Below are 15,981 nucleotides of genomic sequence, written 5' to 3'. Positions count from 1 at the left end.
ACAGTGCAGTACAACATTAGAGGAGCAATAGACAACATTCGCACTTCACAACTCCTCTGTTGTATGCTTTGTTATTTCCCTGTCATGTCTATAAGGCAGTGTTATTTGCAACATACGTACAGTAGTAACACAATGACTTCCTTGCAAGAAAAAATACCTTACCCAACAAAAAACACATGGATAATGGTAGCCACCAGCTCATGCCTTTCAGAAACTATGATTCGGTTTTGCTGGACCGACAAAATTATTGAAATATTATCATATCATCATGATCATTTATTTTGGGAAAACAATATTTTTACACCTTTTTAAAAACAGATTTTTCTTTTCTTTGTGTTATTGATTTTAATACATACATGTTATCCCCTGTTCTGTAGGGTCCGGCTGGGCCTTTTGGCCCTAAAGGAGAAATTGGATTTCCAGGTCGACCGGTGAGTAGGTTTTACTACAGTCCACTATACATTATAACATCCAAATACATTGTCAAATGTGTAATTTTTTTACACTGAAAGTGTTAAATATTAAAACTGTAAATTTTACTGTGTACACACACTTTCCATACATATTCAAAGTTTAATATATTTTTTTAGACAGGGAGAAATGTATGGGACAAATACAATACAGATAAATATGAGATTCCGAATGCACAGATCAAATCGCTTTTAACCACTTAAGCCCTATATACATCATCGTACGAGAAATAGCCGATCTACAAACTCACAATTGCGATGCATTGTGAGCTTATAGATCTGTTATTTTCACTATTTTAGAAAAAAGTATATATTTTTTTCCTATAATGACATGCCCAAAATAGGGCCGGCAGGTTGAAAGAACAGCACCGTTTTGTTCATATATGTACATACTGAAGACTATTCTGTGACTGGCATGCTTCGTTGTAGGGTCGTCCTGGGCTGAACGGAGCGAGGGGAGAGAAAGGAGATTCAAGTTCTGGGGACGGTGGACATGGCTATCCAGTAAGTTAAAATGTTCTGTTTGCACTACGTCAATGCACTGTGAAGCACCGTCTCTATTGATTATCCAATGAGTGAGTTGTACATGTACACGCACACACAAACAAATGCACAGATACACGTACACGTACATACTGTACACACTTTATAACCCTTTCAGGCAGAAACTGTCATCATGAGGAACATGACACACACACACACACACACACACACACACACACACACACACACACACACACACACACACAGTCACACACAGTCACACGCACACGCACACGCACACGCACACACACAGATGACACGATCTGTGTCTGCAATTTTCAACTGGGAGTAGACAAGTTGTCTAGCTTGCCACTAGAACCCCCCCCCTCTGTAAATATACTTTTATTGCTCCTACTATTGATGATTTCTTGTATAGTACTGTCTTTATATGTCTTGATGAATTGAATATATAGGACCACAATGGAAACAAGCCCTCTGGGCTTTTGTGTTCTCCTTTTAGCATTATTGTATAACTGTACCACTGTACTGGCGGCTTATCAACAAGGACGTCTATCCCTCTTAGAAGTTTAAAGCGAAAAACATGTTCCTTCCGAAGTTTTCGGAAAGGCAGGTGATATAACTACAAATTGACGTCATTCAGAACTTCTGATGGTCGGATTCAGAACTTTTTCTCAGTTAGCAGCTAATCTCCGGCACCATTGGCCCGGTCGCTGCGAAACTGTGCACACACACTCCCTCGATGCCAATTCAGAACCTCAGATTTTTTTACATGGGACTGTTATAGCGCCACCAGGAGGCCGATTTGTGCAAAACCCATTTTTTAATATTACTCCTACAGATTTGATCCAAACGTCATGCAAATCCGTACACAGTATCTCTATAGTCATGTGATCAACCCGGATCTGTCCGATTTTCCAGATTCCATCCTCATTGGCTAAGGTTGGCTTCCAAAGTTTGCAGGATTGGTCCGTTTTGAACAAAATGCCTCAAATCATGAACGCAGCTTGCGATTTCTGTGAAATTTCACATGCACATTCCCACTAGGCCGAGGAAGAAATGCCACCCTTTTCACATTGGCCTGTTATAGCGCCACCAGCAGGTCTAATTTAGCAAAACACATTTTTGGAACAAAATGGCTCAAATCATGCATTCAGTGTCCGATTGCGGTGAAAGGCCTAAGAAGAAATGCCCCCCTTTTCACACTGGCCTATTATAGCGCCACCAGGAGGCCACAATAAGGTACCTGACCTGGCGGAGACCTGTGCTCCGAGGAGCACTTTTTCTAGTTTCTCACTGATTTAGTCCTGAACTAGTTTTAATTACTTTACCCCAAACACACAAAGCCATATAACTACCACAGATTGAACCAGTTCTCTTGTCTCCCAGGGTCCCCCAGGACAACCCGGAGCCCCAGGACCTCCTGGACCAGCCGTTCCTGTTGACAGGTTCAGTGTGAGTAGAGCCGCCTGTCACTTCCCACACTCCATTTCCCACAATCCACCTCTAGTTGACCTGCAACTTCATATCTGGTGGAGAATAGATGGACCAATCATATCTATGTTCATTAGAAAACAAATATTAAAAGAAACATTTATTAAAATAATAATAATACATTTTTGAGCATTGACACTATATTGTTGTTCTTCTGTTGGATTTCAGGGTCACACAGACATTTCCAGGCATGATCCTGGTAAGTTAACTCCATATTGTGCCCTATGTGAAATAAAAGACTGTTTATGACTGCTGGAGTGGTAACGTTAAAGGGACAAGGTCATAATTTCAACCTAATCTTTATTGATTTTATAATGTTCCATTTGCAGCCATTCAACGAGCATCTTCTGTATGTCTCTGAAGCACTGCCAAAGTTGTGCTTTGAAGTTTACTCCAGTGATGTCACTGGGGTAGAATCTGTGAACATGAATACTAACTGGTTTTTAGCCAGTACTCTCAGTAGCCGTAACATTGTTCGCTGTGTGTAGAGCAAATAACAATCTTGACTAGATAAAATAATAGTATTATATTGATAGTATTGGTGGTCATAGACCTTGTGGGGCCAATACTTGCCCATGAAATGCATTATGGGAATTGTAGGCACACAGTCACCATACTATACTGTCAGTATGGACAGTATCAGAAATATTGCTTGTTTATATAAGCTATGATAACTAACAATTAACTGAAATGCACATCAACAACATGATATTGTTTTGAAATTGTTATTGTTTTGAAGAAGAAGAGATTCAAGCACTCAAAAAAGCCAACATGTTTCGACCTTCTTCAGGGCAAGTAGGCATACTTGTCATACTACTCTAATGAAGACCAGTTCGGTCGAAACATGTTGGCTTTTGAATCTTGTAGTAGACATGATTAAAGTATATTGATTTTACGCCCTCTCCTCTGTTCATTTTTGAGTGGTCGGAGCTCTTCTTATTTTTCAAATCATGGTTTCCATTCATCCTAGAAGCACCAATCTACATTTTTTTACTCTATTGTTATCTCCATTAAGCACCTGGTTGATCTCTCTTTCGCTTTGCAAACATGATATTTTTTAATTATAAAACTAATAGTAATAATGATATTATGTATTATTATTTGCACATTTTCATGTGAGCTGTTATGTTGTCCCATTTATAGTACCCGTTTATAGAATTCCAGTTCAGATTGTGTTCTGTTGAATCTGTCTGTTTCAGATTCTAAAGGAGATAAAGGTGACCGGGGAAATCCGGGCATACCTGGAATTCCAGGTAGTTTCATGGTTCCGCTGTTAATATATGAGGATAAAGTAGATTAAACAACAGCATTTAGTATGTACTGTAGGATGCTGCTTATAAATGTCATTTTCTTTACAAGAACTTCCTTGACCACTTATTAACGCCATTGTTGGATGACTATGGTTCATGGCCCTGATCTTGCACGTCGTCCAAATGAGAGCATCTGCTAAAGGCCTAAATTGTCATTTTAAATTGCAACTTCAATGTGGATTTGACCTGCCTAACAGTCTTAAACAAATTCAATGTGACAATTTTTGTTTTCTGTTCTAGGTCTTACCACAAACTTTGACATTTACACCTTTAAGGTAAGCTGTAAACTATTCCACCCTGTGCTGTTGCTAACCCAAACATTGATGTAAATTAGAAGTGCTCCAATATGAACAATATGAACAGTAGTAGCCAAAGTAAATGGCATATTACAGGGATGACATCTTGTGGGCCAATGGAATTGTTGCATTGAGTTTTGGATAAAGCTCTGTGGCAAACAATATGGCTTATGATAGTCACACATTTGGTTCAACAATGTAATGTTAAACTCCATGGCATATGGCTATGCGTTAGTTGATAAAGTTTCATGGCATTTACGTGGACTTTGTATGTCACTCTGGATAAGAGTGTCTCCTATTTGACTACATTGTAACTCATTTGAACTTAGTGCACATTTGAATTAGTTTCTTATTGTGTCTGGTTGTCCACCAGAATGAGATGAAAGGGGAACGTGGTGACCCAGGTTTTAAAGGGGACAAAGGAGAGCCAGGAGGTGGGCACTATGACCCCCGATATGGAGGCGGAAGTGCTTCCTCCGGGCCTCCGGTAAGATCACTTTTTCTAAACCATATTTGTTGATGTTGATACATAAAGAATGTGTGCATGTTTAGTCATTGTGGGACATTAACTGTATCAACTTTGCATAATGCTGCCTCCTCAACACAGAGAGCGAGAGCGATGGCAGTATTGACCATGTATTGACAAACTCTGCAGTTTTCCTTTAAACTACACTGTTCATAAATATACTTGCTCCTAGTAATTAATTTAATTACTTCATTTGCTACATTGTGTTAATGTTAATTGATACATGTTAACGGTGATAATTAACTGAAAACAATGAAGAGAATAGCTATTAACATGCAACCATGACATTATGTCCCGTAAACAAGAAATATATTCTCTGTAATGTAAAGATATACTGTAGACATTGTTAATCTGGGTTCTGATCAAACCTCATAAAAGTAAATATACACATTTTCATACGAAGGATTCGTACAATAATTCTGTGGTATATTAATCAGATAATTTACCAAGTGAATGTAATTTCCTTTAGAGCAGAATTTAATTCCACTTGATTGATTGCTGTGAAAATCTGTTCTTTTGTCCCACCAGGGACCCCAGGGAGACTCCATTGAGGGACCCCCGGGGCCCCAGGGCCCACCTGGTCCTCCAGGAACAGGGCACCCTGGGCATCCTGGACAAGCGGGGTATCCTGGCCCACCTGGGCCCCCTGGACCTCCAGGAGGGTCACTACCAGGACCTTACAGGGGCACTCAGAGTGAGTCTTATTTAAACACACACACACACACACGCATGTGCATGTGCACGCGCGCGCGCACACACACACACACACACACACACACACACACACACACACACACACACACACACACACACACACACACACACACACACACACACACACACTGGGATTTCGTATATGTTTCTGTGCATGTGTGTCCACTAGATTCATGACACATAGAAAAAGGTAGACTTTCTCAAGATAATGTCATTATTCAGTTTGATAGGAACTCTGTTGACATGTAACTTGTGTGTGCTAGCTATCACTGTCCCAGGACCCCCAGGACCCCCCGGAGCGCCTGGACACCCAGGATCATCCTCAGGAGGAGTGAGTTGGAACGTGTTCTAATTGTTCTAAGCTGTTTTTTGCAGAACCTTGCATGGTGTTGTGCATTGACTTAAACTGTGTTTAAGGTGATGGTGCTGAGGTCCTACAACACCATGGCAGCCACCGCTAGAAGTCAAGCGGAAGGAACGTTGGTGTATGTTCAGGAACAAACAGACCTCTACTTAAGAGTACGAGACGGAGTCCGCCAAGTGCAGGTACAACATTATCCCAGTGCTGTAAACATAACCCAGTGCTATAACCATAACCCTGTGATGTAAATATACACCTGTGCTATACGGTCGAGATAATCTATGCAATGATCACACAAAATACATCCTACACATGTCACATATAGGGGTGGGACGATATGGGTACCTCACGATACGATATATATCACGATATTAGGCCCACGATAACAATATATATCACGATATTCGACGATGTTCGATATATCACGATATTCGATATATATTGCAAGAAATTTCACCAACGATATATCACGATATCTGAAAATATCGATATATTGCGATATCACGATATATTGCATGAAAATTCACCAACGATATATCACGATAGTCCTTGTATTCAATTCATAAACACATAAAATAGCACCAAACAGTTCAAAATCATCATTACACAAATACAGAGTAGGAAAAACAACGTATCACAAAACAAAATAAAAAATTAATATCAATATTTTTCGGCAGCATATCGATTATTTATCGCGGGAGAAAGTATCGCGATATATCGATATATCGTCCCACCCCTACTCACATATAGAGTATGGGACTTTTGTTTGGCTAATTTGGCTATAAAATAAAGAAATCTGTCATCCGATAAACGCACAGACACCTTGCACACTGAGTCCGTTGCCGTTATACTATTAGTTGCAAACGTTTTGCATAACAAACAGTCAAGCAGTGAGGATGATTGTGCGGTACTCTCACTTGTTGAAAACAATAAAAAGGAAATATTGGGTCTATCTAATCACTATAGAGCAAGGAGTTTTACCTGCTGATCAAAGATTAGCTGCAGGATTATCAAACACACACACACACACACACATTCCTGTGCACTAGGCAATGAGCCTTTTTACGGAAACCACAGATAGGCTTCATTCATTCTCCAGGGTACAGCCTCAAAGCATTGCAACGTTGAGAATTCAATACTTTTATACTAATTTCATTCTTATTTTGTTCTTTTCTCAGCTTGGGCCTTACATTGCCTTGCCCAACGATCAGGTGAGTTTTTACAATATAATATACACCTTGCTCCTTGAATGATGTGTATTACATTCATGTCATGCCCCCCATGTGCCGTGTGATATTTTAAAGGGTAATGAGGTTGCTGCTGTGGAGCCCCCACCAGTGATACACTACACCCCAGACCACAGGGCACACCCCACAGAGGAGCCTCAGAGACGAGAAGAGGGTCAGAGCCCTGTGGAGCCCCGATACCCCCAACAGCCTGATCCAGCACAACCAGATCACAGATACCCATCACAGCCAGATCACAGATACCCTTCAGAACCAGATCACAGATACCAACCCCAACCAGATCACAGACACCAACCCCAACCAGATCACAGACACCAACCCCAACCAGATCACAGACACCAACCCCAACCAGATCACAGACGCCAACCCCAACCAGATCACAGACACCAACCCCAACCAGATCACAGATACACACCACCCCAACCAGATCACAGATACCATCCCCAACCAGACCCCAGATACCCATCACAACCAGACCCCAGATATCCACCTCAGGTTCAACCACAGCCCGAGCCCGATACTAGAGTCCCGCAGTACCCCACACTGCCAGACCCGCAGTACCCGGCGCCGACAGATCCGCGGTACCCGAGCTTCACTGAGCGACTGAACAACCCGGACAGTCGGCAGCCCCACCAGCCACCCCAGGAGCGCCCAGTCTACCCGGACGGCCGCTACCCAGTTACTCCTCAGCGACGACCCAGCCCCCCAGAACCTCAAACACATGAGCACACCTCGGGGCCTTCGGTGAGTGGAGGGACTCATGCATGTGGTCAGACTCGATGTGTGAAACGGTTATGATGTTGTGCTTCTTCTTTTTTTTTACGTTTGTTTATTGAATTTTGACAGCAACATATAGCATTGCATTGCCTCATATAGAGCCCAATTAAGAAAGAAATGTTACATGACAAGTTTGTTTTTGTCTCTCCCCCCCCCCCCCAAATGAAAAGCACAAAGGACTAGAGTCTTGCAAGACAAAAGTGAAATAAGATACAAAGAAAAAGAAAATCAACAACAATACACAAAACCAAAAGCAGGAACTTTAAAAAAAACACACATCAGTCAGCTTGTAGGTGATTGTCCATCTGGCTCATTGATTTGATTTATTTCACTCATTGCAGGTGAAATTCCATCCGGTTGATTGATTTGCATTATTGTACTCATTGCATGTGACTGTCCATCCGGCTCATTTATTTGAGGCTGGTTAGCTTGAGTTGAAATTGATTGAGGCTGATTTGTTTGAGGGTGGTGGGTGGGTGGCCAATTTGAAGCCAACTCAAAGCTGAACCATATAGATAACGACACCTTAATAACAACACACCACCAGACCTTACACAATCTGGAATGAAAGGAAAGTTTATCCTCTGCACATATTGGAAGAAAGGACTTGTTTTTTTGAATACTTTATTTAGAAGTTTGCAGAACAAAAACCAAATCTGGGTTGAATGTGATCAGTGGAGCTACCTCTGGTGTGTAATTGTGGACTTACCTACGTTTTTGAAGTACTTTGACAGGTACATGGGTATCTTGTGGTGTATCTTGTAGACCAGGCCCATTGCAAGTTGCACTCCGTCCTCAACCCTGAGCCATCCGACCCTTGCAAAATGAGCAGGGGGCTCCTTCCAGGGTTCCAGAATTCTTCGGTGGAACCATTCAAGAACAGTCTAATTTTCTCCAGTTTAAGAAAATACAGGATATCTCTCATCCAATGAGTATGGGAGGGAGAGTCAGGAGATTTCCATTTCAACAAGATTAGTCTCCTAGCCAATAAGGTGACAAAGGCCATAGCATCCTTCTTAGCTTTAGAGAGGGAAGGTAAAGAAGGGAAAACCCCAAACAATGCACAAACAGCAGCACATGGTTCCACATTTTCCCCCAATATCTCTGACAAAGAAATGTACTTCTGGATTTCCAAATGATTGATTTACATTTCTACATTTATTTGAATTGATTTATGACTTACTTTGCCTTTTTATATTTGTGTGGAATGAGAGAGAGCAACCAACCGAGTCTTCTTTCTTTTGTAAATGGACATACTCAGTCAATTAAACTGATTTGATCCATGGAGGAAATTAGGCGCGACACTCTCCATTTGCAATGAATGAGAGTTCATCTCTCCATGGGCTTGTTTTCCCCTCCAGCTCCACCTGATGGCCCTCAACAGTGCCCAGACGGGGTCCATGCGGGGTATCCGCGGGGCAGACTACATGTGCTTCACGCAGGCCCGAGCCATCGGGATGACGGGGACGTTCCGGGCCTTCCTGTCGTCCAAGCTCCAAGACCTACACAGCATCGTCCGCAAGACTGATCGGGGCAGTTTGCCCATCGTCAACCTGAAGGTAGCCTGTTCGATATTTAGCAACTTATTTGAATGAATAAAACGTTCTCTTAACCAATCTGTATGGTACAGCATGTTAATACAACTAGCACGTCTGCAGTGGTTGGAGGTGGTCCCCCTACTCTTTCATTGAGAAATTTGGACCCTGGTGTCGGGTAGTAAACACTCCAATCAGTAAAGTATTGATAATTGACACAAATTCCTCTCTCTCTGTCCCCATCTATCTCCTTCTCTCACTGTTTCAGTGTGTAATTATAATACCTATTTTACTTTATAATTCATGTCAGTGTCATCCTATTGTATGTATCTTAGTGCATGACACCAATACTGGCAGCCTTAAGGCGGTTACACACCGGCGAATATGCGAATATACGCAAAATTCGGACTCGTTCCGAATAATTAAAAGACGGAAGCTTGCAATGACTTAAAAAAAAAAACGTAATATTCGCATGAAAAAAATCGCCCCGGTGTGTAAGGACCTTTAGGGGTTTCAATGTTTTGTTTAATACAATATATGTTACAGGCTATAGTGTTCCCGACCACCTCTACATGGATTCCATTAAACATTTTGTGTATACTGATACATGGTAAAATGTTGTATTTGTTGTCTTGTATCTGTTCAACTAACCTCTCTCTTCTTGCCCAGGATGAGATTCTGTTTGACAACTGGGACTCCATCTTCAACGACGGCAGAGTGAAGGACAACGTACCGATATACTCCTTCGGCGGCAAGGACGTCCTCACTGACAGTGCATGGTGAGCCAAAGATTGTGGGCTTTGAACAGTGCCATCATGGTTGCACACATGCAAAACACCGGCAAAACACTAATATTTTATTGATATTATAACATTAAGTCAAAAACAATTTATATATACAGTATATATTATAAAAAAAGTTCTCCTTTCTTTTTTTAATAGATCGTAATATATATTTATTCTTTTTTCTTTAAAACCTTGACAAATTAGTTTTCATTGTGATACCGATAAATAGGAACTACTATTTCCTACTAGTTCCATTGATCAAAGCTGGAACACAATCAATTGATTGATCGTTAAAATAAACATGCTGTGTAAATGCACACAGCCCACCCATCTGACCACTTAACACAGCAGCTACGAACACTTTTAAAGTTTTAAAGTGGGCCCTGATCCAGAAAAGTTATATAATATAATTAATATAAAGTGATCGCTAAGCCTTAAATGTGCTGTTTGTGATATTTTATGGTTTAAACTAAACGTTTTTTGTTAAGAGGTTAGAACTCTATGTATAGCTATAGAGTGTTTCTTCAGTAACAGCGGTCTACCAATCTCTCCAGCAAAATAATCTTTCAGGTGGCTTGCCAGTTTCATCCAATCAGGAGCGAATACCAATTTATCAAATTTTACAATGTTCCAGTTTCAATTTTGTCTGCTAATTTTTTTGTTTCATCACTTTCAATTTGACTTCTGTTTGAGTTCTCTATCCTGACGGGTTCAGTTTCCCATAGCGTCGCTTGATTGGCACAGCAGCAGATCTAAACCGGAAACAGTGTTTAAATGTGCTGCCACACCAATCAAGTGAACAGGGAGCGGTTATGACACTTCCGGGAAAGCGGGACTAAAGTTAAGCACAGTTATGCCTATTAAACAGCAAAGTTACACCTTGAACCTTTTATCTCCCAGGCCAGAGAAGATGATGTGGCACGGCGCGACCGCGGCAGGGCACAGGCAGGTGGACAGCTACTGCGAGACATGGCGCGTGGGCGACATGGCGCTGACCGGAGTGGCCTCGCCCCTGCAGGGGGGCGGCAGCATCCTGCAGCAGAGCTCCAGTAGTTGCTCGAGTTCCTTCGTCGTGCTGTGCATCGAGAACAGCTATGTTGGCGCGTCCAAGAGATAGGCCCCCTCCCTCTCACACACACACACACACACACACACACACACACACACACACACACACACACACACACACACACACACACACACAACACCTACCACAATATCAGATTGGAGGTATAGCTGATAACTTTATTGAATTCACGTAAAACACACCAGTTACACCAGCCAGTCTGAGAGAGGCCTTCCCATGAGAGTACATGCACCGTCCGGCACATATGTTATGCACACACTTGCATATACATTTCCACACATACGTCATGCATATTGTACATAGACACATACATTATACACGGCCACATCAACTAGACAGGCCCCTCTTAATTTACTAAAGCAGTCAAACACTGAAATTCTCACAGTGTGAGTACACACACACACACACACACACGCATGCGTACACATACACACACACACACACACACACGCATGTGTGTGTGCACGCGAGCACGCACACACACACACACACACACACACACACACACACACACACACACACACACACACACACACACACACACACACACACGTACAATACACAGTACACACACAAACGTATGCACAAAATGTGGTGCGGTTTGTAAATATGCCCTTTTTCTAAATAGTTATTAGTTTGTGTTTGAAATCCACTCATATATGGTGCTATACAATGACCATCCACTAGGGGGTGCACCTCAGTCCCCTATAATTGTGAACTTTTTGTGGGGAGGGGGGACTTGTGCTTCCCATTTTAAGAGCCAAACAGAACGCAGCTGTCCAGAACATGCTTATCTCATGGTCATGGCTATCCATTTTCATTTTCTCCTCAACTAATCAGAAATTCAGTCTGAGTTGAGGGTCTACAAAATGACCTTGCTTTCATGTGCCTACAGCAGTATCTACACATCTTGCGACCATTCTGATTTTTTTTTTTTTTTTTTTGAGAGAAGGAACAGGTAACAACGGTAAAGCTAAAATCTGGGTTGTAATCTAATGAATAATATGAAATGTCATTTTAACCGATCGATATGGTAGAGTATGTTGATATGACTACTTGTACTACTAGCATATCTGCAGTGGTTGGGGGTGATCTCCCTACTCTTCCATTAAGAAATTTAGACCCTGGTGTTGGGTTAGGGTTAACAATGTCAATAAAGGTATTTGAAGCAGACCGCACACAAGTTACAACGGATTGGACACTACATGTGCCACCGTCTTTATTATAGTTTGGACATTGCAATGACCTCTCTCCATTGGGAGAGCGGGACAAAGGACATAAAACGTACGGATTGTAGCTTTAAAATACCACATTTTGTTATTGGTCTTCCATCTTCTGATTTGTAGCTCACAACGATTAGTAACCAGTCCACACTCTGTGTCAGATCTCTATGGTAGAAACTACTTCTGGTGTTGTACATCATTACAAATCTGTTGTAGATCGGACTGATTAACCCCAAACGAAGGCACGTCATTGTGTTCAGCTGTCCAAATAAATCCACCAGAACCTGGTCAGCTCCCCACTAAGTACTGTGAAACGAATTCAAGACACCAGAGAGAAGAGAAATAAACTCTTAGCCTAATTATTCCCCTGTTTTCCTGCACTCAGGAACGACAGCAGCTGACCAAACAACTGTGTGATACACATCAAACCTAGCCGTCTGTGCTGTAGTTTAGACAAAAACAGTGTTGGTAATGTCATGTGTTAAATAATGATATCCATTATTATATATCTCCTCCACCAAACTGTACAATTGTACAAGTGAATTGGAAGATGGATATCACGGTATGGTCATCAAGGCCTATATTCCATTGTCAAGCTTCATGTTCATTCATTTCAAATATTATCTTCTGTTTTAATTGTATACACTGTTATAATAACCTACAACCAGTAGCACTTGAATAACAGCCTTTTTTATTTTACTATCGACATACAAGGGGAGATATTTTCAAATGTCTTAGCAATAACAAAGGAGTATTTATTTTTGATTAACAAAGTAGTTTTAATGTTTCATCGATTGTGCAGTGATGTATTCTTTCCACAAATAAATCAAGTTGGACATCTAATATTAAAGTCTCACATCAGGTAAATATTTCAACCCTCTACACAAATTTGCCTTTGCATATTGAAACCCTGCAGGAAGATTGAGGGGCAATTCCAGTGGAGAGAGCTACTGTAATAGCATTTAAAGGGAGACATGGAAACATTATAATATGCCTCCAAATTAAGTGTATGTGCAGATACCACATAAGGAATCAGACATAATGTGTTTCTCTTGTCTATGCACTGTTTATAAGAATCATCGTTTTTAGTTTTGTTTTGTTAAACGTTTTGTTGCAGGAGTTTTTTTTTTTTTTCATAATGATGATGCACTGTGCTGTAGCTAGCTACCCAATTGTCCAACGGAGAGAACGTGGACACTGATATAAAAATGTCACTTGATTTGTATCAAAGTGTCATTCATCATTTTCAGTTGGAAGTATGGAACGGTATTCCTGTATAGTTGTAACCACATTATCATGCAGTAAGATGTGTATTAACTTTTATAGATTTCATAGATTTTTCCTGACGTGTCTTTTGAAATGCTGCATTTCCTAAAATAAAACCTTTGTATAAATCAAATGTGCCTTTCATACCTGCTGCCACTAATGGCCAAGTGTGTATTCTGTCTGTCTGTCTGTCTGTCTGTCTGTCTGTCTCTGTATCTTCGGTTTTAAGTCATAGAAGGGTTTTTATGATTTAACTTTTTGAATGCGTTATTGTACGCTATGCTTTTTTTTCCCCCCACAACAGGACTTTATTGACAACATGGAGTAACGTGGGTATAGTATGTTTTTGGTATTACAGTATGATGATGTCAAATATTTTACATAAAAACAATTGTCTACATAGCATAGCATGACGTTTTTGACTCGATATATGCTCTGATATCAAATATTTCCACAGCGTTCCACCTTCTTTAGGCTAGAAGAATGTGAAATCTGAAATAAGATGAAGATGAAGATACCCAAATACCAAGATGCTATTATGCCAATTGGCTTTTTTGACAACAAGGTTTAGTATCATTTGTTTGTTTTCTTTTGTTTCCCAATAACTTAGTTTTATTTATTTTTTACATCATAGTATGACATTTTTTTGACAACATAGTATCATATGACTGTGACTGAAGGATGTTTTGAAAGCTAACAACGAGAAAAACTCCAGTACAAAAATGTTCACCCATCCCTTTGCATGTATCAGTAAGCAGGGGTCTCAGAGTGTCTGGCTGTACGTAATCTCTCAACACAGATTTGGCCGTTTTATTTTTTTACCAAATGGGTTCCCAGATTGGGCTACATGTGACTAGCAGTAGTAATTCTGGCAGTTGTGTGGGGGTCCATGGATCAAATCCCGGGTAGGCCATAAAGGTTACGGTTCACAACCATAGCTGGTGTGGTGCCATAGTGTAGAAGGAATCTCCTACTGTCTTCAGAAAAATAAGATAAGTCATACTATGTCAATTAAAAATAAGTCTCTTATGTCATAAACAAAAAGGTAACTTGTAAGATTTAAGGAGTCATACTAAAAGTCTTAGTCAATCAGTGGTGGAGGAATGATTGAAAGGCTCTTTCACATTGTGATGGAACAGTGCTGAGGCTGTTGTGCTGTGGCAGTGTTATGATGTTGTGTGATTCAGGGGTCTTTAATGTTTTTCAGGCCAAGGACCGCTTAAATAGGGAGGGACCCTCTAATACGTTGTATTAGAGTCATATACCTCTAATACCTCTCTGTACTGTACCTCTAATACGTCGTATTAGAGATACAGTAGAGTGTACAGTTTTGCATATTGAACTAGGCCTCAGTCCCACCATCGTTTTTATTTTATTTCATAGAAATCCTTCCATTCTGTTATACAGAACGTTGAATAGCACGTGCATTGTGGCCTTGCATGGAACTGTTAAGTCTGTTCAGTTCAAAATACAAGCAATTTCTGCACAATATGCAAGTTTAGTGACCCAGACATTGTCACTGAAATTTGCTAGCTCTGCACATTATTGGAGAAGTGAAAGCCCCCGAATAAACATGCATAACTTCAACACTCGTGACAACCCTGTTCTGCGTGAAAGCCATTAAACCTCAGAATGATGTAGTGGAGCAGTGTGTTGTTTTCCCACAGCAGCACAGAGGGTAGACAAGAGATGTGTTTGCAGGCAAAAAAAATCTTGACAAATTTGACAGCTTTCATGAGTCCATAACATGACAATTCATCACTAAAAGTGACTCCCTATGTGGCATGACTCCATCACTTATGGAGTCTGACATATAGTATATGGAGCCAACCAGTTCTGGAGCACCTACCCGATGGCCTTCATACTACAGGAGAAAGTGCAGTTTTTTTCTGCCTACTGTACAGGGATAATTTCTCAAATGTATCTCTTGCTGAACCACATTCGATCTCTACCCGCTCTCACTCAATACAAAGGCTACGTTATTTAGTTTTTCCTCCTGATAAGATAGTGGTTTTAGCAAGAAACGGGAACTACCATGCTCAACTCAAGTATTCAGAGTATAAAAGGCACAAAAACAGGAAATTCTGTCATCAGCACTGGCTAAGATAGTGGTTTTAGCAAGAAACAGGAACTACCATGCTCAACTCAAGTATTCAGAGTATAAAAGGCACAAAAACAGGAAATCCTGTCATCAGCACTTGCTATGCAACCCTTTTAATAACACACAGCAACATGCATTTCTGAGACATAATGGGGGTATAAGTGTGGTTTACAATTTTAGGCCATCATGCATGTCACGCTCAAAAGTGTGAACTTGCTGTTGACAGGCTTTTTAACAGGTTTTATCAACATTTTCATATATATTTGATCATTATCATACTTGGGAACG

The 15,981-nt window shown here is 40.8% G+C and overlaps 1 protein-coding gene across 7 annotated transcripts in view; it reads left to right on the top strand.

Moving 5' to 3' along the window:
- Nucleotides 1–13,725, top strand: part of col18a1b (collagen type XVIII alpha 1 chain b) — a 68,292-nt gene extending 54,567 nt beyond the window's left edge. For all 7 annotated transcript variants that reach the window (XM_080422798.1, XM_080422792.1, XM_080422797.1 and 4 more), the window contains 15 exons: nucleotides 378–431; nucleotides 900–974; nucleotides 2,361–2,426; nucleotides 2,634–2,664; nucleotides 3,665–3,718; nucleotides 4,016–4,050; nucleotides 4,445–4,558; nucleotides 5,126–5,291; nucleotides 5,575–5,642; nucleotides 5,729–5,857; nucleotides 6,851–6,883; nucleotides 6,977–7,663; nucleotides 9,058–9,255; nucleotides 9,901–10,010; nucleotides 10,917–13,725. In XM_080422798.1, coding sequence (XP_080278924.1) covers nucleotides 378–431; nucleotides 900–974; nucleotides 2,361–2,426; nucleotides 2,634–2,664; nucleotides 3,665–3,718; nucleotides 4,016–4,050; nucleotides 4,445–4,558; nucleotides 5,126–5,291; nucleotides 5,575–5,642; nucleotides 5,729–5,857; nucleotides 6,851–6,883; nucleotides 6,977–7,663; nucleotides 9,058–9,255; nucleotides 9,901–10,010; nucleotides 10,917–11,133 — 2,037 coding nt within the window. In that variant the 3' untranslated portion in view covers nucleotides 11,134–13,725. The remainder of the gene's footprint in view (nucleotides 1–377; nucleotides 432–899; nucleotides 975–2,360; nucleotides 2,427–2,633; nucleotides 2,665–3,664; nucleotides 3,719–4,015; nucleotides 4,051–4,444; nucleotides 4,559–5,125; nucleotides 5,292–5,574; nucleotides 5,643–5,728; nucleotides 5,858–6,850; nucleotides 6,884–6,976; nucleotides 7,664–9,057; nucleotides 9,256–9,900; nucleotides 10,011–10,916) is intronic.
- Nucleotides 13,726–15,981: the final 2,256 nt, after the last annotated feature.

This window comes from Gymnoscopelus braueri (genome assembly GCF_963280865.1).
Source record: "Gymnoscopelus braueri genome assembly, chromosome: 24".
Taxonomy (NCBI): domain Eukaryota; kingdom Metazoa; phylum Chordata; class Actinopteri; order Myctophiformes; family Myctophidae; genus Gymnoscopelus; species Gymnoscopelus braueri.
Note: the sequence above shows the minus strand (reverse complement) of the source record. Positions and strands in the feature narration are given on the sequence as shown.